The 19,988-nt window shown below is 44.6% G+C and overlaps 1 protein-coding gene across 1 annotated transcript in view; it reads right to left on the minus strand.

Annotated features, from left to right (window-relative positions):
• Nucleotides 1-254: 254 nt before the first annotated feature.
• The window catches only part of LOC149325406 (sodium-coupled monocarboxylate transporter 2-like), a 61,728-nt gene continuing 41,994 nt past the window's right edge, over nucleotides 255-19,988 (minus strand). Inside the window, exons 9-14 of the mRNA XM_089564266.1 lie at nucleotides 15,400-15,509; nucleotides 11,400-11,467; nucleotides 8,703-8,789; nucleotides 5,989-6,161; nucleotides 3,136-3,257; nucleotides 255-271 (exon numbers count right to left, since the gene is read on the minus strand). Coding sequence (XP_089420392.1) covers nucleotides 255-271; nucleotides 3,136-3,257; nucleotides 5,989-6,161; nucleotides 8,703-8,789; nucleotides 11,400-11,467; nucleotides 15,400-15,509 — 577 coding nt within the window. The remainder of the gene's footprint in view (nucleotides 272-3,135; nucleotides 3,258-5,988; nucleotides 6,162-8,702; nucleotides 8,790-11,399; nucleotides 11,468-15,399; nucleotides 15,510-19,988) is intronic.

The raw sequence follows: 19,988 nt of genomic DNA on the forward strand, positions 1-19,988 counted from the left end.
GTAACCCTGACAATCAACGAAGTGATGTAATTTGGCGCAAATTGAATACGTTATTGCATCCCACCTCGTGTTCAGGTATTCCAGATGTTTTATATTATAATGGACAGCAACTTTCCGGAAACGCAATTCCACAAATGTTTAATGAAGTTTTCACCATAGAACCTTCCCAGTACGACGATCCCAGCCTGAACAACTGTTTGCAGTTTCTACCAGTTATAAGGAATGCAACATCGCTTTTCCTTGCTCCAACTACATCACTTGAAGTCTTTTCCTGCATCCGTGCCACAAAAAATAGCAAGTCACTGGATGCCGATGGTATCCAGATACGCCCTTTAAAGTACGTGCTCGATATTATCAGCCCGGTCCTTACCCATATCTATAACATAATATTGTCTACGGGTGTATTCCCTAAGAAAATGCAAATTGCCCGCGTTGTTCCAGTCTTTAAGCGCGGTGATAAGACTGACCTAACTAATTATCGGCCGATTTCAATCATTCCAGTATATTCAAAAGGTATTGAGAAAATAATGCACGAAAGATTACTATCACTTTTTAATCGCCACAACCTGCTTCATGACTTTCAGCATGGTTTTCGACAGCACCGCTCTACCGAAACAGCCCTCCTCACTCAAAAAGAAATTATTATAGATGCGTTCAGTCGTAAGCACATGGCATTAGGTATATACATTGATTTCTCTAAGGCATTTGATTTGGTCAATCATTCTATCCTTCTCAACAAATTAGAAAATTACGGCGTGCGGGGAATAGCACATGCGCTTTTTAAATCTTACCTTTCTTTCAGAAAGCAATTTGTAGATGCCAACAATGTCGTTTCCGCAATGAAACCGGTTAATGTTGGTGTGCCGCAAGGAAGCATTTTAGGACCGCTTTTATTTTTAATCTATGTAAATGACATTGTACACTGCACAGAAAATTCTTCGGTTATTTCTTATGCTGATGACACAACACTGTTTATTACAGGCAGTTTGTGCAAAGATATTGAAAGCAAGGCCAACAAGACGCTGGCTGATTTAAAGGTCTGGGCTGAGGTGAATTGTTTGAAAATAAATCCCACTAAAACAAAAGTAAATTTGTATACGCCTAGAGGCAAAGTGTTGACAGAACAGATGGATTTGTTTCTTGGCTCCCAACAGCTAGAGATGGTGGACTCTGTAAATAGTCTTGGAGTACATTTTTCAAAGCATCTTACCTGGAATGAGCATATCGACTACCTCCAATCTAAGTTGTCATCTGCCATTGGTGCCATTGCGCGTGTGCGGCGCTTTATCCCTGCTAAAGTGAAACTTATGCTTTACAATGCTTTAGTGCTATCTCTTATGCAGTACTGTAACATGGTGTGGGGCACAACTGGTGTGACCAATTTGCGCAGGCTACATTTACTGCAGAAGAGAGCAGTGCGTTATATTGCTGATGTACATTACACTTTCTCCACGAAGCCTCTTTTTTCAAAGTTTGATATTCTTCCTGTGTTTTGTTTATACAATTATAGGTTGATTGTACGCTATAAAGCTTTCGTTAAATTTCATATGGATTATGCAATTCGTCTTGCAAGACTACAGGTGAACACAAGTGATCGTCAAACCAGATACAAAGAAATATGGTCCGTGCCCACCCCTAGGACATCCTACGATGAACAATCATTATCTTACACGTTGCCCTCATTGCTAAATTTACTAAACCGTGTGGAGTTTGATCCCACCTGTAACCAAAACGACATCGTCAAACACTTTTGCCAACTTGTTTTTTTGCAAGAGTAAAATAATTTCATTTTGTTCGCGACAGCTTCTGTTGATTTGTACCGGTATTTTTGTTTGAGTTTCTTTTGCGTTTGCCTTTTTTAGTGTGTCTTTGATATTATCTGTTTTTTTTTTATGCATGACAGGCCGTCATCTTGCTGTTTGCCAACCAGTAAGGGGTCGGGACCTCGTCAAGCTCCCCGAGCTTTTAGTCCCGCACTCCTCCTTCTCAAAGGAAATAAAGGTGATTGATTGATTGATTGATTGATTGATTGATTGAAACTAGAGCCAGCACCTCCTTTCCTGCACCTGTACCTTGATAATCAGATAACAGAATCGAATCATCAAAACCAGGCTGCGGGTTTTATTTTACCGAATACATATACATACATATCTAATACTAGGCAAACTGAAGAACAAGATAACCTATCCAACTTTTTATATCCATGCACAGTAGCTGGCCTGCCCCTTTTCCAAAAATTATTTCATGAATCTCCACGAAGCCCTTTTATTTTGCCAGCACATCGCGACTGCTGCCACCTCAACCATGACAAGACAGCATTTTCACCCTGAGCCTTTTCGTCGGCCCAGCTTTCTTTATTTTTATAATTAAATTCAAAGGCGCCAAACCATACGCACACACACACACACACAGGAGAAGAAAGAAAGACGAGACAGAGCGCCATCATTTTTAGTACGAACTTGCAAGGTCTGGAATGACTTTCCCGCTCCTGCTATTGTCGATTGTAACGATAACCACTTCAAGTACGTCACTGAAAAAGTCGTCTCTGATTAGAAACGCCCTTTCCTCAGGCAACAATTCTTTAAAGAGGCATTTGAGGCATTTAAAAGAAATGAAAATTATAAAGACGAAAATGTACATAAGCAAGGGAAATGCGCAAAAAACGAAGGACGAAAATGAACATTCCCTTCGGAGGCATTGCTATCGCCGCGGGTGTCAGAGAGCTCGACCTCACTGAGCTCCGACTGTATTCGCTCCTTGTTTTCTTGGAGCACTGCTGAGGTGTAAGGGCTACATTTGCCACCAGTAAATATCCTTTCTCCTCCTCCTCCTCGCGTCGTCCTGGTTTGTTTCAATCAACCACCATCTTGTAATCATATAAATGAAAGTTGTGCAAGTCTTTTCGCCTGTCCTACTCAATGAAATATGAAGTTTAGAGACAAAGCTAAAAAACCTTAAATCTGGAACATACATTTACAAGCTGCAATATTGTAGTGATAGTACCAATACTGTAGATACTTCATTGCGCTGATCTCACTTCCGGCCCACCTTAAGGAAACGGAAGTGCAGGCTGTAATCACATAATACTTCAGGTTAGTCCTTTCGCTACCAGCGCTTAGCAAACACGGTCCTTACCTGTGAGGGAAGCCTTACCTGTTACAGCGCTCACGATTACTCCAATGAAAATGCATGCGAAAACAGCGAAGAAACTCGCCCACATGTTCGATATACGAAAGAAGGGAGGAACGTCTTCCAAGCTGCAAGACAAGAGAAAACGACAGACATATTTTCTTTATCTTCAGGATAAAAATGTGCTTGGTATCACAGTTGCTTTCCCACGATAGCGCTTTTTGCCACGTTTTGCACCAGTGGCGCCCACCGAAGAGTCCCTTCCGAAGCCCATTCGCAGCACGCGTCCATATATAGTGCACTCCATAGACAAACTGCGTACCGGTTCCTCAGGCCCCTTGTCGTTCAGGCCTGCAATGACAATCTTCTCATCAAGCATGAGGAAAGGAGCGAGAGAGTAAACTTTTTATGTTCTAAAAAGCGTTACAGACCTCCCGTGGTAGGGTCCTCATTCCAGGACTCTCGCGGCCTTTGCTGCCCGGGTAGCCCACTCAAAAAAGCCAAAGCTGGTCTCTGATTTCAAGCTGGACAGCGCAGCTGCCCACTCCTCCGGCGTGGCGTTGTAAGTTATGTGTACTGCATCTATTTTCTGGGGTTCTCGCTGCACCAGAGACACGTGTCCATATAGTTTGAGATTTCTCTGCCTCCATGAAACAAAATTCTGCGTATCCCAAGGTTCGCGGGTCAAGTAATTTTAAATGTTTTATTATACAACACTCTTGATGCAAACCAAGGGAATAGTTATTGGGTCCTGCGTTTCTCCATTTTAAGCCGTATTTTTTTTTGGCAGCACTGTCCAGTTTTCACCTTCTGTTCTTAACCCGGACGAAGTCGCGAAAGTGCACCAATATGTCCACGATTTTTTAACCTTGTTGGACAAGCAGAGCCCTTTACACTATTGCGCTATTTTTATTAGAATTTTAGACGCTTTTAAGCAACTTGGAAAAGGTTTGACCTTCACTTGTGAATTACCAAATCAGAATCGTCTTCCGTTTTTAGATATGCGTCGTAAGTTTGGTGGGGACCATGTGTGTTGGTGCTACGCCCCACGTGAGCAAAACAAATTGATGCCTTATGACTCAGCATACTCAAAAATGATAAAAAAGAAGCATTGTGAACTTGTGCCTCGAATCAGCGCTTGAGAAGTCATGCGAACGTGAAATCCAGGCCTGCTTTGACAGTTAATTGGCAAGAATTTTGATTCGGGCTACCCTCGATCGGTAGTGACGGCTATTGCCGAGACCCTCCTAAAGAAGGTGATGAGCTCTACTACCGTGAAGACGAAGAAAACTGAGCGGACCTTGCAACCGGAAGTTGCCTCCTACGTGCACAAAGTGTTGCGTAACTTGAAGAAAGTAGCGCACAGGTTTGGGGTGCCGGTCGTTTTTGTGGCTCCGATAAAGCTCAGTCAGCTATGCCCTCGTATCTCCGGCAAGGAGAACACCAAAGCTGGATACGCAGAACAGCATACCAGGCCCTATGTACAGTGTCAATTAGGAGGGGTGTACGAAATTCCACTGTCGTGCGGAAAAGCCTAGGTCGGCCAAACTAGCAGATGCGTCATCGACCGGTTAAGGGAGCACAGGAGCACAGACCTTTGGGCTAGTTGGTTCATAGCAGACACGTACAAGCGCAAAAAAACACGGACAGAGAAGAGACTTGGACAACACGAGCGCTTACTTTCGGGAGCGCGCACGAAATTTTGAAGATAACGAAGATGTTAGACTGATTTAGCATTGCAGGACTTGAAATGAATTTTCGCCCCATTTTGATAGTGCAAGGATTTTAGGAAAAAGTAGAGATCAAAGTGCACGTGAGCTACTACAAGCATACAATATAAAGAAAAGGGGCGATAAATATGTTAGCGATACTGCTGTTCATTTGTACAGTAAAGAATACGACTTTTTCTCAGCAAAATAGATAAGATGCTCGCACGATGTAAAATAATGTAAGTTGGCGGTGGCACCTGTCTTCCCTTTCTTCCTTCTTTTCTTCTGTTTTCTGGGTGCATCTGTGGCGGAGCATTTATGTTTCCCTTGCTTTGGTGCAATAAATTAGTTGTGAGTGCAGCGTTTCTCCGTGTCTAGAGTGTGTTCTTTGCCTATGTGGTTGCTTTGCTCATGCCGCAGTTATATCTAAGCTGTGTATTATCCACGGTATCAACGTTCCACTAACTACGAAGAGAACGCACTACGGTGAACAGACAGTCGGATTCGTTGGCATCGGCTATTGGAATAATCTACTACTCAGTTTTAAATGCTCACCTTCTGCATTCATTCAGACCGTCGTGCTTCAAGTTCTAATTATTCTTCCTCATTCATCGCATTTTTTAGTTACCGCGAAAAGAGGATACCCGGTATATGAATTTTCTTGCTCACTTAATATGTTTGCGTCCTAAAATATTGTCATTGCTAGTTCGGTGATATATAAGTGTGTTTGTGATTTCTGGAGTTTTCTTTGGCGCTAGAAGTTGTTTATTATTCTTTGAAAAACTAGTTTTTCATTAGAGATTCCACTACAATTTACCACCACATGACCTATTTCTGCAAAACCTTTCATTTTTGATGTATAATAAACTTCCAACTCGAAACTGGAAAGTCGAATCTACATCTGTTTCCTTACAGTAGCCCAGGTGCATGACATTCCAGTTTCCAAGGCCGTGCCGAGATGGATAAGGCGTTCTGGCTAAGATATTGTGCCGCTTCCTCTATTTTGTAATTTTCAGAAACTCTTCGACCCGTATGGCAGAGGCAGCTTGACCCCGGAATTTTTCAGTTTGCATGACATGCTGACAGTTGAATGTACTTTAGGATGAGGGCCGTCACTCATATCTTCATGAAAATAACAATGAGGCCTTACTGTGTGTCCGCGGCCAGATGGGTGCCGTTTTCCGTATGTATGGCGGCGCTTTGGTTTACAGAGCAGTACTCCAGGGTTGTTTCCATTCTCGGTGGCCTTCTTCCGCTTCGAATTGTTGCGGCGATGTGTGCAAGCTGGTAGACGAGCACAGAGAGCGTAGCCACGCCTGCTCCCTGCGAAAGAAAATGCTTGTTTTCAATGCTGCCTGGCTGTATTGCGAACAACAAAAAAAATGCTGAAAATGGAACAGCAGCGCAAACGACTGTTTTCATTGCAATTCTTTCATAGAAAAGCTTAGTTCCTGCGGATGAGAAAAGCACTCAGTTCAGACCAAAACAAAGAACAGACCTACTGCATTAAATTATTTTAACGTAACGAGTTATCAGCTAGAAGGTCCGTGGAACGCAATAATTTGGCCCTGCTTTCTTGCCAGGAAATAAGGAATTGTGCGGCCCCCAGTATTTTTGTGGGCCGCGAAAAGTAACGATCACTTCATTTAGTTTGTGTTATTCAAAAAGTGTATAATTTTGCTGATTATGATCAGAATCCTAGTTTGTTTTGCTGAAAACCGCGTTAATTTAATGTTGGAGGGATTATTTTACTCAAACAGTGCGGCCCGGCCTATAATGGAAACTCTTACAAACATAACGTCCAAAAGGTGCAGCACATATTGCATGCTTAGTGCTGCTATGTTGAATGGGAGCAGTTAACTGCTGATGTTTGCTTGTATTCCAGAAGAAAACTTAAATGTACTAATGCGTTGCCCCAGTGCAAGCGTAGGCGCATGGCATTTGAAAGAGCGATGCGCCCAAAATGCGAAAATATGCAAGAGAAGCAGATGTTTAAAAAAAGAAGAGAAAGTCATGACGAGCATGTAATGTATACGGTAAGAGAAAACGGGGACGAGTTAAACGCCGATAATGAATAAATAGCGGCAAACATCATTTGACGACCTCTGTGTCGGTGAGAGAACACGGAATCTGTTTCCCCTGTATATTCCGTCACAGAGTTCCAGAAAGGTTTCAAAGCTGAGCTTCCTGCTCTGAATATCTGGGCTTCCTCTTTAAATCAGCCTTCATTTTCGCGGATACGTGTTGTATTTTTTATTATGTAGTCATGAGAGCACGTTTGCCACAGTGAAAAGGTAATTAAATTACAGCTTGTGGCAAGTTTAAAGAAATTAGCACTTTTCGCCAATTTAACGGCGCTCACTTTGTCACATGCAGTTTATACATGCAGAGGTTACTAAAATATGAAACCACATGATGAGCCACGAAAGCTGATTACTCCATAAATATGAGCAAAGGTACAAATTTTGCTATTTTACTTTCGCTATTTCCAGCCTTTATGCAGGTAGAACAACAGATTTTGTTCTTTTGTGCAGATAGATTGTTCCCTTTCGTATTGATGCTGCCTCTACGCGGACACTGACACTGACATGGAACGTGTACTGTGCGATGTCAGTGCACGCTGAAGACCCCCAGGTGGTCGAAATTTCTGGATCCCTACGCTACGGCGTCCCTCATAGCCTGAGTCGCTTTGAAAACATGGCAAGTTGAGTGTAAAGTACGATTTTTTGGACCTTCGTGCTTAACCATTCATTTTTCAGCGGTGGTTAAAGGACAGAAGCGCATGTGGTGTCCCCTCTCTTGTTGTGTTCTTGTTGCGCCGCCGTTCATTTCATCATGCACCAACTCGCCCCTCAGGCCATTCTTCTGACAGAAGTGTATATATTAGCATATCGACCTTTGCAAAGCCGCGACCTTCCTTTTAATATTATGAGTGAAGTTGTGAGCGAACACTGCTCGCTGCGTAGCTTCAGCTAGTTTCTGCAATCGAGAGCTAGTATAGCCTCAGACAAAAAAATGAAATGACGATAGATCGTCTCCAAAGTCTCGTGGAAGGCCAAGAGATGGTCTGAGTGCCGCATTGAATTTAGGCGGCTACTCGGCCGCACAAGATTACGAATTTTGGTGTTTTGTTTTATATTTCACCATTTTTTGTTGACATCAAGCCTTGCTCTAGAATTCGCACTTCGTTCTAGAAACTCAAAATTCAGCTTGAATTGGGAGCCTGTAAGGTTCCTAGGTTACCGCGAATCAACCATTGGATATATCACAATTATTATGCGGTGTTCCCTCAAGTGGTTGAAGGTCGGCTCTGCCGAACTTTAAGACATTTGAAAGACATTTTAAGACATTTGAAAGATATTCTATGAGGCTTGCCTTCTGGAAACGCTGGTGCAGAAAGTTCTCGGGGCTCCGACCATTCAAGAAACTGACATTACGGGGTTTGAACTTCTAAACGGACCCTCAGAACAACTCTATCTTACTTGTGTTCTGAGCGAAAAACAGATTTTACGGTCCTTTATTTGTATATTGGTTTTTGTTTGGGAGAAAAAGACGCATTTATTCCGGAGAAAGGAACGGTAAGCGCTGTACTTCTCTGAGGTAATAGTTAAATCCAATCCTTATTTTCTAGCGCACACTTGCGATGATGAAGCTTAGAGGCGTAATTATACCACATATATTAATAATACGCACTGCCACGTTTGCGTTTAATGTTCCCCTTTCTTGATTTTAACTAGTGGAGAAACTGCTTTGCAGGCTCGGGGTAGACTTAAAGTACCATTTTGTATAACTGTTCATTTCGTCAGCTTATCAGATTGCGGAAACATATAAAAAATAGGCATTACGCCGCAGGTGATGGCCTACCTTTGAATGGACGATAGGAAACAGTACTGCTAAAATGCAGAGGCCAACAAATGCCGTCGTAGTACAGTTATACACCATCAAAAATATCTGGAAAACAATCTCCAGTCAATAAAGAATAGTGGTAGTTACTGCAGTTAAACATTTTCTAGCAGTACGGGCACCAAGCAAGGAAACCTATGGTAGAACGAGAAGAGTGAAGGAACGAAGTTGGAAGCTCTTTTCTGTGTGTCGCAATTTTAAGTGTCAGTAACTTCCGTCTGTCGCATACTGGATTTCTGAAGGGTTTCTGCTGGTAAACTGAGTTCACAATATTTGTATTGATTGTATTCATGCAAACATTATGTCAATCCACAACTCGAATCTATTTTATCAGTAAGGCTTTTTGACGGGCTAGTTGGTACATATTCATATTTGAAAGGGTGTGCGCTAAAAAGACGTTCACAGGAAAAAGGATAGAGACGACAGCAAAGAAGCGCAATGGCGATTAGGTTCACGCATAATGTAGCAGCAGCTTGCCTGGAGTGACGACAGAGTAAAGAGCCCGTAGCAGGAGATAAGTGCATTATTAAAGCTTTTTGACGGGCTAGTTGGTACATATTCATATTTGAAAGGCTGTGCGATAAAAAGACGTTCACAGGAAAAAAGGATAGAGACGACAGGAAAGAAGCGCTTCTTTCCTGTCGTCTCTATCTTTTTTTCCTGTGAACGTCTTTTTAGCGCACAGCCTTTCAAATATTTTTTAAGACTTCGCTCAGAAATTCGACAAAGTACGTTATCAACTCTTGCTTCTTAAACTTTCCCACTTCAACGTACATAAAAAAAATCGCCACGTGAATGAATGAATTCCTGCCGCGTCGCTCTCAGTCTGTCTTCGTTAATAATTAATCACCCAGCCGGATCACAGACACCGATGGCGTCCCGCAAAGCTAAGTCCTCAGCCCTTTGTTATTGCTCATTTACATAATGACGTACTCAGCACGTATCTTTTCATATACTCTTCGTCGCTGATGACGGCGTTATTTTTCGTTCATTGACTTGCCATTCGTGCTAAAAATATCTATAGGCAGACCCAAGCAATGCACAAAACTGTTGTTTGCAGTGTTTGATGATATGTAACTCTAGAAATCTAAGGACGTCACTTTTCACCGCCGTCGCAAGGCTCCTGCTTTCCGGTACGCAGTTTTTAACAACAAAGTTGACCTCATCTGGTCGTGCAAAATACAGGTATCATCATTTTTACATGATGTGTCTCGGCACTAGCTTCTATATAAATGACTAGTAAAACACGAAGCTTCCTGAAGGGTCAACTACAGGCCACGCCGCAACACGGAAGAGTGCGAGCATACAGTTATTTCAGAGATAAGCTATAATAGGCATCGCCTTCTGGAAAACTCAAGCAGCATATCCGAAAAAGTTTCTTAATGCTGTGGAGGGTAACGTCACCTAATTCATTCACTCCTCATACTCCCAGGACGTTAGCATATCATCTCGAAAACTATCATCGGGGGGCGAAACTACAGATTATTGTTAATATGAAGAGAGTATCAAAACAGTCTCAGCCCCACACTAAATTGTAGGCCCTAACCTCGGTCAGGGCGGGGTCAGGGCAGGATAGACTAATAAGGGTGTTCTGCAATTCAGCCTCAGGTTTGTCCTACTGCTAGCTGTCACATGGCAAGTTTGGTTGTTTCACAAATTCTTTAATTTGCTACTAGGACAAAAAGTACACATCTGCGCACCCCAACACATCGTTCCCATCGCATCGGTCACCTTCTTAAAGTTCGCTCCCATGCGCCCGCACTAATGTTTTGACTAGCTCATTTTTTTGACCAAGAACTGATTGGAACAGCCTTCCTTGCTTGCCGCATTGTTTTCATGATGTGATATCAACACTTTTTTCTGCTATAGAAGGATGCATTTTGTATATCCCACCTCTCGCGTAAATACCCCAAAAGGTATCTTCAAAGAAACTAAAGAGATGAGATGTGACTTGCTTCCTGTATGTAACGCGACGATAGCTGTAGTTCTCAATTAATGGTAGTACTGCGTACACGTATATATGCCACCCCACGTCATATGACCAGCTCAGTGACGGATTATTAATGCGCATATGCAGTGATGCCATCAAGTACTTATACGTAATTATGCGTACCTCCTTTGGAACACTAAGACATCCGTATTTAGGCGGTGTGTAATCTGTTTCTCATTATTCTATAATGCAGAAAGGCTTCTCTGATTTTCGCAAGTTCCCAGCGAAACAGAATAAACATCGAGGCGCCATAGTTCGGAGAACACCAAAGCATATTTAACCTTTAAGAAACCATGCATGGGTCTTTCCTGTTACGGCATGGAAAGCAAGTGTCACGTTTAATGTGAGGCGAAAAAATCGAAGAATATAAGTACTGTGCAAGGTAAGCACCATTTTTTGCACGAGTGTCGTGCAGGTCGTTTTAATTCATTATGTCAGCAGTTGTGGCCAGGTGTTGCTCGCACGTTGTGCGATGGCGTCTATTGGCTTAATCACATACTGGCATTTGCCCACTAGAAGGTGCTTATCGAGGCTCCAGCATACGATACTTGTCACCTTAACACATGACTACAACCTCTTCCTGCTTAGAACTAACTAGCATTAAGCAGATCTGCACATTGAAGAAGTGTGTTTACAACAAGAACCACTGCAACAACCGTCTTACTTACTCTGGTCACCGAGCCCATACGCACGCAGAATGTACTGTATATTGTCATTAAGATACCTAGAAGCAAAGCTGAAAGATTTAAAAATGAACATAGATGTATTATTTGTCATAACCCTGTAACGGCTGCGGACTGCTTAACTCTGAGCAAACACTTATGTAATCAAATATAAAATGAATTTTATTTGTTGCTTCTAATCCTGCGCTTTGGCATGTCAACAAGGATTGACAAGGCTGACTTGAACATAACTGAGTTATTCAAAATCTCATCGTACCGATCATCATGATCATCATAGTCATCAATCTGATGGCTACTGCAGGAAAAAGGCATCGGCTATTAACAGAGCGTCCTGTGCCAGCCGCGAGCACCTAATTCCAGGGAATTTTGTAATCCAATCTTCCCGTCCGACATTCTAGCGAACGTGTCTATATTTTCCTTCTTCCACCTTTCGGAGTAAAACATGCCACCTGAACAGACCGGCAGTACCCTGTAGGGCGTATGCCTCCCGCCCAGGTCCATCCTCCCGGTTTGTAGCGCAAGCTACACTACTATAAGCTGGCACGCATTTCGCCGTCAGCCTTCGAATGACCTTGACACGACTTTTAGAGAAGTCACTGCTAGTGTTGATACGCAGATATACCAAACCATGTTTGATCCACTTAATGGGCCACATTAGACCTTCAATTTGGACTTTCAACATTGATCTTGATCTTGACATCTGGCCTCGAATTTTGACCTTGCAAGCTGTCAGCAGACGCAATATGAAAACCATGTGGTAATAACGTTGTGTCAAGTGACTCGGTTCACAGTTGCGATGTTAGGTATGGGGCAGATATGAACAGAGCTGTGCTGTGTCTGCACCTGGCAGCGATTGTGGCTGAGCTCGAGCCAGTAGGCAGGCCTGCGCACATTTTTTCATCCTTCCACCAGTCGCAACAACGACAACTTAGACGCTATGCACTAAGGAGCGCGCCCTTAAGTATCCTTCCACATGTGCAACCATCCACGTTCCCTTCATGAGGCTGTGGTAACGGCGCCAAGGCCTTAGTCTTTGGCATGGGCCTGACCATCGATCAGTCTTTGTCTCTATCAAGCGAATCAATGAAGGCGAATAAGCGGCGGTGAAGTGGTGGGGGGAATTCAGAAGCAATGAAAGATGTATCAAAGAAAACCATGTTTAATCATGCTTATGTAGCTTTCGATACGTGAAACTCAGACACAACTTCACCAGCGAAAGAACGAGACACGAGGAGAAGAAGAACACAGGACAACGCTGGCTGAGCTGAACGTGAAACTCGTGAAACTCGGTTGGCCGTGTTGAACCTCTGCAATTTCTTATTGCCTCCAGAGTGTCGACGAGGACTTTGTATCTATTCTAATCCGGTTTTATTATCTGTTTCGAAGTTCTTGATATAATTATCCATAGCTAGCACTGCCCTGTTTATTCTTTCTTGCTTTTTCGTTAGCTATTGAGTTTTGGCCCTTTCCATAAATGGATGATTGTAAGAGATAACTCTTCATTCACATTTGTTTTCAGTGTGATCAGCAAAAAGCTGGAAATAACTTCAATGTACCTGCCCCCTACCCCCTCTCTGCCCCCTAAATTCATGTACGCTCACCTCACGGCCTCGTTATATTTTTCCCACGGTGCACGTATTTCCTAACTGCTTCCTATACATGAATTCCTACCCAAAATCGCTGACGCCTACCCAGGCTGTTGAACATTAATTACGGGCTTCTTGTTTATTTTAGGCTTCTTCTTGTCGTTTTGTATTTACTGTTTGAGTGCTACTTAAACTGTGGTAATTTATACGCTGTTTTACTGGCGTATACTGTTAGCGTGAAAATATTATGAGGAAATTTAAGGTCAGGAGCTTGGCTCGTTGTACCCGTTGGCACAAGTTGATAAAGAAATTGTAGCCCAGCAAAAGAGAAAAGACAACGCTTATTTTGTACTTCGTTTTTTTACCGTTGCAAACTTCTTCTTTGAAATCTGTGATTATTGGCGGTTTTCTATTAATGCTGATATGAGACTAGTTCTTTGTAATCAAATACTCTGGAAAGCAGAAAGCGTGAAGCGGGAGTGACATTTGTGCCTTCTTGCTGGACACCCTGCCCGATTTGAATTCTCGTGCCCCTGCTGTGAAGGACTATGCTCGCTGCACAACATCGACAAGTACTGCACATGTACAAGAACATTTACATACGTTCATGTTATAGAATCTCCAAATGCTTGCTGACATTTCGGAAGAATCGGATACATTTGCAACCTATGAAATATGGAATATGTCATTGTGGCAAGCATCCGTTCACATATATGAGCTCTTAATTGGGTAGGTAGGAGTAAAACGAACCTGTGGTTCTATTAGTAGAGTTATCTTAGCATATATTTTTTTGTGAAATTAGCAATTAATTGGCGTCTATATTGTAACACTTGATATCACTGTACAATTTTGTGTCATGTTACCAGTCGTGACTGGCTCTGGCACTTTGGAGGCTATTAGTCACAAAGTGCATAAGGTAATGATAATTCCTAGTATAAACTTCTATTCGTTCTTCAGATCTTCAGTTACCTAACCATCGCCTGTATCTTTTCAGTTTCCTTTATTATTTTGAAGTGCTTTGTTCTCATTCACTAAAATCGTACGCCTTTTCTAGCATCGCTACTTTTCCCACTACTACCGCGTCTACTTCGGCTGCTTCAGAAATCTGTATACAACCCCTTTCCTACTTTAACAATTGCGTCTAATTAGGTGAGCCTTTTGCTGTCAGCCATCATCTGTCTTTTGCAATTTACTATCAAAATGAAAACAGGAGAACTGAAATGCCAGCACAAAAGCACAAAAATATTAGCCCCTCAAAATTAAATACAAACGAGGTTGATTACCGCTTCGAGTGAACTGTATTCGAGCGTTAAAAGTCAAATTAACCAGCGCTGGTATTGGGCTTCTACCGGCTATGTTCTTCTCATTTACTGTTCGTGTTTTGAATTAGCTTGTTCGTGTTTCATATATTGCTGTTGGTAACTATTAGACTTCATTACCATTCGCGGCTAATGAAGAAGGTATAGCCACGTAAGGCACCCGTGTTGGCAACTCATGTTTTAATGAAGGAGGAGCATGTCATGTTCACCCAGCGAGTCTTTCTCCAGCTTGGTAAAAATATATCGCCGCTTTTTACGGAGTGTATATCGAATGATTAAAACAGCGCCCACAAACAAGGACGGAGAGTGACGAAGAACACAATGCTGTAACTGTCCATGCTGGTCTGTGTGGGCTGATTAAACATACACCATGAAGTACAAACTAGCCCAACAAAGCACTATTCTTGTACTGATTCAGGCACGGGAATCGTAACACGCTGCGTGCATACACGAGGTAACTGCTGTATTTTCTGCCGCAGCCACGAGGCACTGGCAGCAAAAAATCTGGCGCTATCTGAAAGTGATATCCTTTTTTCACTACCGCATGCTAAAAAAGTAGCCACCAGCAGCAAGGGCGAATCATTTTCTCCTAGAGACATTTCGTGCAACTCGAACTAAGTTTTGTAGACGGTTTCTTTGCGGCTTTTGCAGTATCCTCTTACTAGTCTCCGTCAAGCTTAGAGGATCTACCACTGTTTCTGCCACTCTTCCATGATTATCTGTTTACTCTAAATTCGCTATATTGACACAGTCAAAATATAATGATGATGATGAAGATAAAAGTTATTCACAGATTTAGCCGCGGTTTGTTCCAAATTTACCGAAACATCTTGGATCTCTTTTGGAATACTATTTAGAAAGGCTAAAATAGAACAACAGAAACTACAGTTACGTAAACTTCATAGAAAAAAAATATTTCATATTTACGCGAGAGCAGACAATATCAACATGCTAACAAAAACAAATTACAGAGCAAAGAGAATAAAAACAAAAAGGGTGCACAACTGTAAGTGAAGGAAAGTGAATTTAAGCATAAGCAAAGTGAATTAAAGCAGAATTATTCGAGCAGTTTTATATCACCTGTTCCGCGTGTTATCCACAACACATGGTGTTCAGCACTCGGGAACCGACGAACAATCACGTCCACGTATAAGATAGCAGCCTGTGAGTTGATCGTAGACGACACTGTGCTAACGGAAGAAAAACAGATTAAGACAACACATATCCAAGCAAAACTTCTCAAGCGTACCACTTCGAGGAGATACTACAGTTGAGGCCGAACTGCCCCTCAGAGATCCGGTAGACAGAACGGCTCCAAAGTAGTACACCCACATTTCGTCTGACCAAAACATTACCAGAATTCGTAATTCCCCCTCACAAAACATCTGTGGAACTGTTTGCCTCCATTAATATATGATATTTCCAGTCAATATATGTTTGCTATTCTGTTACTTCAACACATGTAGCGCTCTCCTGCTTGGGCAGCACTGCCGCCTGCAGTATTTGTAAATAAGTTAGGCACCACCTGTCACAGGTACCGATATTGGCATGGGCGGATCGGTAGCGGTAGAAGTCACCCAGCTATCTTGGGCTTGGCTACGCCTGAATAGAGCCGCTCGGTCTCTCCGAGGACACAATATACGCTCACCTACAATAGGTGCAGGTTCTGGGTACATCCCCTACCAACCTGAAACTCGGTAGCCGCATGCTGCCCTCTTTGTCAACAATGCCAGACGCGACTGCCTCCAATACGGTACTGTGTTCTGGCGCCATTCGGCAGCGTGTCCCTTCCCTCTTCAGTGTCACAGCCTACCAAAATGTTGACGAGTGGCTCTCTGCGTATGATGGAGTCAGCAGCTACAAGTGGGATGACTTCATCAAGGTAAGTAAGGACATCTTTTACCTTAGAGACGTCGCAAACCTCTGGTTTTCACAATCATGAGGCAAGCCTAGCCACTTGGGCCGTATTTAAGAAGAGTTTTGCATAAGTGTTCGGCGCCGTGCCGTGCGCAAGTTGCGTGCCAAGCAACGCTTACCTCATCGTGCTTAACACACCGAAGAGAGCTCCAGTAACTTGAGAACATCGCTGATCTCTGCAAACGTGTCGACCCCGCCATGCCCGAAGCGGACAATGTTCGTCACATCTTTAAAGGCATTGCTGACTACGCATTTCAGATGCTCCTCGTGAAGAATCCTGTCATCGTAAGTAAGGTCATTAAGCTTCGCCAGAGCTACGACGATCTCCGCAAGCAGCGCGCTTCTACATGGCGCTCCGGTATCTGCGACGAGGCCCTCTCTATACTGGCCCTCGGCGGTCCTCCTCCTGAGAACTTCTCTCGTCTCGACCAAATCAAAGCCTCCGTTCGCGAAGAGGTCACCCACCAGCTCCCCTCATTTCACATTTCCAAGACTCTGCCCGCCATGTTCCGGAATCTGCCCCGTTTTTGGCCTCTACCATACGCGTGTCTTCCAGGACCGTGTCGATGATGTCCTGCCGTCTAGCCCTGTGCTCCCGCCTGTGAACGCACCGCTCAGGTACGCCCAAGCGTTAGCCAGGCCGCGACTTCAGCCACCAAGTGATTCCTACCAATCCTACTCTTCTTTCCGTCCTCCCCGCTGTGTGAGACCCCGTCTCTTCCTCTGTTCTCAAGAAACCGCCCACAACCAACGAACCGTTGGCGTACTGTGGATAACCGGCCCGCCTGCTACACCTTTGTCTGCCAGGCCATGTCAGCCGGCTTTGCGCCAGCGCCTTCTACCTTCTCGACCTCATCTGCGCTCATTTCCGTACAATGGCGAAGCATCCCCGCCGAGAAGGCCGCCCGGTACCCTTTTGTATCACCAGACCGCCAAGATTGCTACACGCACCGATCGCCTTGCGCTCGTCGCCGTTCCCGTTCTTCGCTGCTGCGACGTTCTAACTCTTCCCTTGAGAGAAACAAAGAGTCGTCGCCCCGAGGTAAGAACTGCGCTTCTTTCGAACACCTCGTGTCATCCGTGTCGTCCCGCCAGTGTAATCGTAGTGTTCATGGAAGATGCCGCAGTTCTCGCTCTCGTCTACACGAGCTGCACTAGCCGTCATCAGTGAAGCTCTGCCGTCGGCTACACAAAGTTACCACCCCGCTTTCTGACTTTTCCCTGCGCTCCACCTCCCCACAGCGCCTTCATCCCTCAGCCGCCTGTACGGCCCGTGTCCTCATTCAAGATGTTTTCTACACCATCGAGTTTATTGGTCTGTATCACTGCTCACAGGACATCATCCTTGGATGCGACTTGTTTTTGAGTCGTCGTTCCGTCAGAGCGGAATAGCCTTTTCTCCGCTTTGTGACGCCCCCTTGTGAGATGTGTCTACCTAGTCTGCCAAACGTACTGTTGCGACTGATACCGGCATTCCTCCGTTTTCTGCTGCCCTCGTGCGCGGGCGTCACTCATTCTCGTCTCCTGCGCGGGAGTCACTCATTGACATGTTTTCCTCACGCATACCGCAGCCGCTTCCCGCCATCCCGGCCTGCTGTTTGCATTCGCTGTTCTCACGATCCACAATGGACAAAGTGCGATTTACATCTCCAACGCATCTTCGTAACTGTCAACCGTGCTCCGAGGTGAATGCATCGGGCGTACTAAGGAGATTGATTCCTGCCTTCCCTACCCTATTTTCGATACCGCTGCTTCCTTTGACGTCAATGTGCTCAGCTCTTGTGATGTTGCGTTTTCCAACGCGTTTTCCAATGTGCCATTGACGCTGACATCCCGTCCTTGCTATGTGATCGTCTCCCTCCTCTCACATCTTGCTCAGACTGGCTTGGGCAGCAGGTCTGTCGTTGCGCACACCATCGACACCGGCACACACGCCCATCTGCGCCAGCGCCCCTATCATGTGTCAGTTTCTGAGCGCAACGCCATTTCCGATCATGTGGACGTCACGCTTCGTCTGGGTCTCACACAGCCCTCCCATAGTCCTTGGGCGTCTCCGGTTGTGTTGGTCAAAAATAAATATGGCTCCTTTAGGTTCTGTGTTGATTAACTCCGGCTCAACAACATAACGTGCAAGGACGTCTATCCTCTTCCACGCATCGATGATGCCCTGGACTGCTTGCAAGAAGCCGAGTATTTCTCCTCTCTCGACGTGGCTCAGGCTACTGGCAGGTGCCGATGGCTGACGCTGATCGGTCAGAAACTGCCCACATAACACCTGAAGGCTTTTACGAGTTAAATGTCGTGCCGTTCGGCCTTTGCAACGCCCCGGAAACTTTCCAACGCCTGATGAACAGGATCCTCAGTAGACTGAAATGGGAGACTTGCCTTTGCTATCTGGATGACATCGTTGTCTTTTTTTACGGACTTTCCTTCTCATCTACTCCGACTGAAGCACGTCCTCACTTGTCTCACTGGCGCTGGGCTTCAGCTGAATTTGAAAATGCGCCGCTTTGCTGCCTGAAAAATCACCATTTCAGGACACGTCGATTCTAAAGATGGTATTCTTCTGGACCCCGCCAAACTTCATGCAGTGGCCGAATTTCCAAAGCCAACCCCAGTGAAGCAGCTCCGCAGCTTTGTTGGCTTCTGCTCGTACTTTCGCCGCTTCATCTTGAATTTCACCTCTATCATCTCCCCTCTGATCAAGCCACTCGACGGCAGCTCGAACCTCTTCACTTGGACGCCTGCTGGAGATGATGACTTCAACACTATTTGCGGCATTTTGGTTTCGTCTAATATCCTGCGCCACTTTGACGGAAATGTGCCAACTGAAATTCACATTGACGATAGCGGTATTGAACTAGGTGCCGTTGTCACTGAGCGGAAACCTGGTTTCCTTGAATACGTGGTCATCTCCGCCAGTAGGACCTTGGGTACAGTCGTAGCCAACTATCCTTTTACAGAAAGAGAATGTTTGGTCATTATTTGGGCCATTGGAAAATTTTGTCCCGATGTCTACGGCCGCCCGTTCTGTATAGTAACCGACCACTATGCCCTGTGTTGGCTGGCCTCTCTGAACGACACGTCAGGCCGCCTTGCTCGCTGGGCTTCTCGCTTGCAGGAGTGTGATATCCATATCATTTACCGCTCTGGCTTTAGTGCTTCATCATCTGACCTCGTGTCTATTTATGACTTGTTTTTGCTTGCCACTACCGACTTGTCCACATAGCTACTGTAAGACCCTTGGACTGCCGCTCTTTTGGAATTTCTTTCGAGTACCGCTACAGACAATTCGTCCTGTTCTCTCGTCCGTCAAGCCCGTCACTTGTCTCGTCGGGGCGACCTGCTCTATTGTAGCAATTACCTGTTCGATGTACGCAATTGGCTCCTATTCATCTCCCGCAATCTATCCACCGAGATTTGCGCTGCTTTCGATGCGGACCCCAAATGTGCACACGGCGGCGTATTGAAAACCTACACGCGTCTGCGTCTGCGGTTCTACTGGCATGGCTTGTACAGCTTTGTTCGCCACTTTGTGCGGCCTTACCCGTCCTGTCAACGGCGTAAAACTCCCCCTCATAACTCGCCTGCTTCTTTGCAGCCGTTATCCTGTCCTTCCCGTCCATTTGACCGCGTTGGCATATGCCCTACTGCCCTCTCTCTCCCACTTCAGCTGGTCACCGTTGAATTATCGTGTCCGTCGATCACCTCACCCATTATAGTGAAACCTCACCATTGCCGTCTGCGTCCGC

The sequence above is a fragment of the Amblyomma mixtum genome, chromosome 10, assembly GCF_055824585.1.
Source record: "Amblyomma mixtum isolate Tamu chromosome 10, ASM5582458v1, whole genome shotgun sequence".
In the NCBI taxonomy this organism is placed as follows: Eukaryota; Metazoa; Arthropoda; class Arachnida; order Ixodida; family Ixodidae; genus Amblyomma; species Amblyomma mixtum.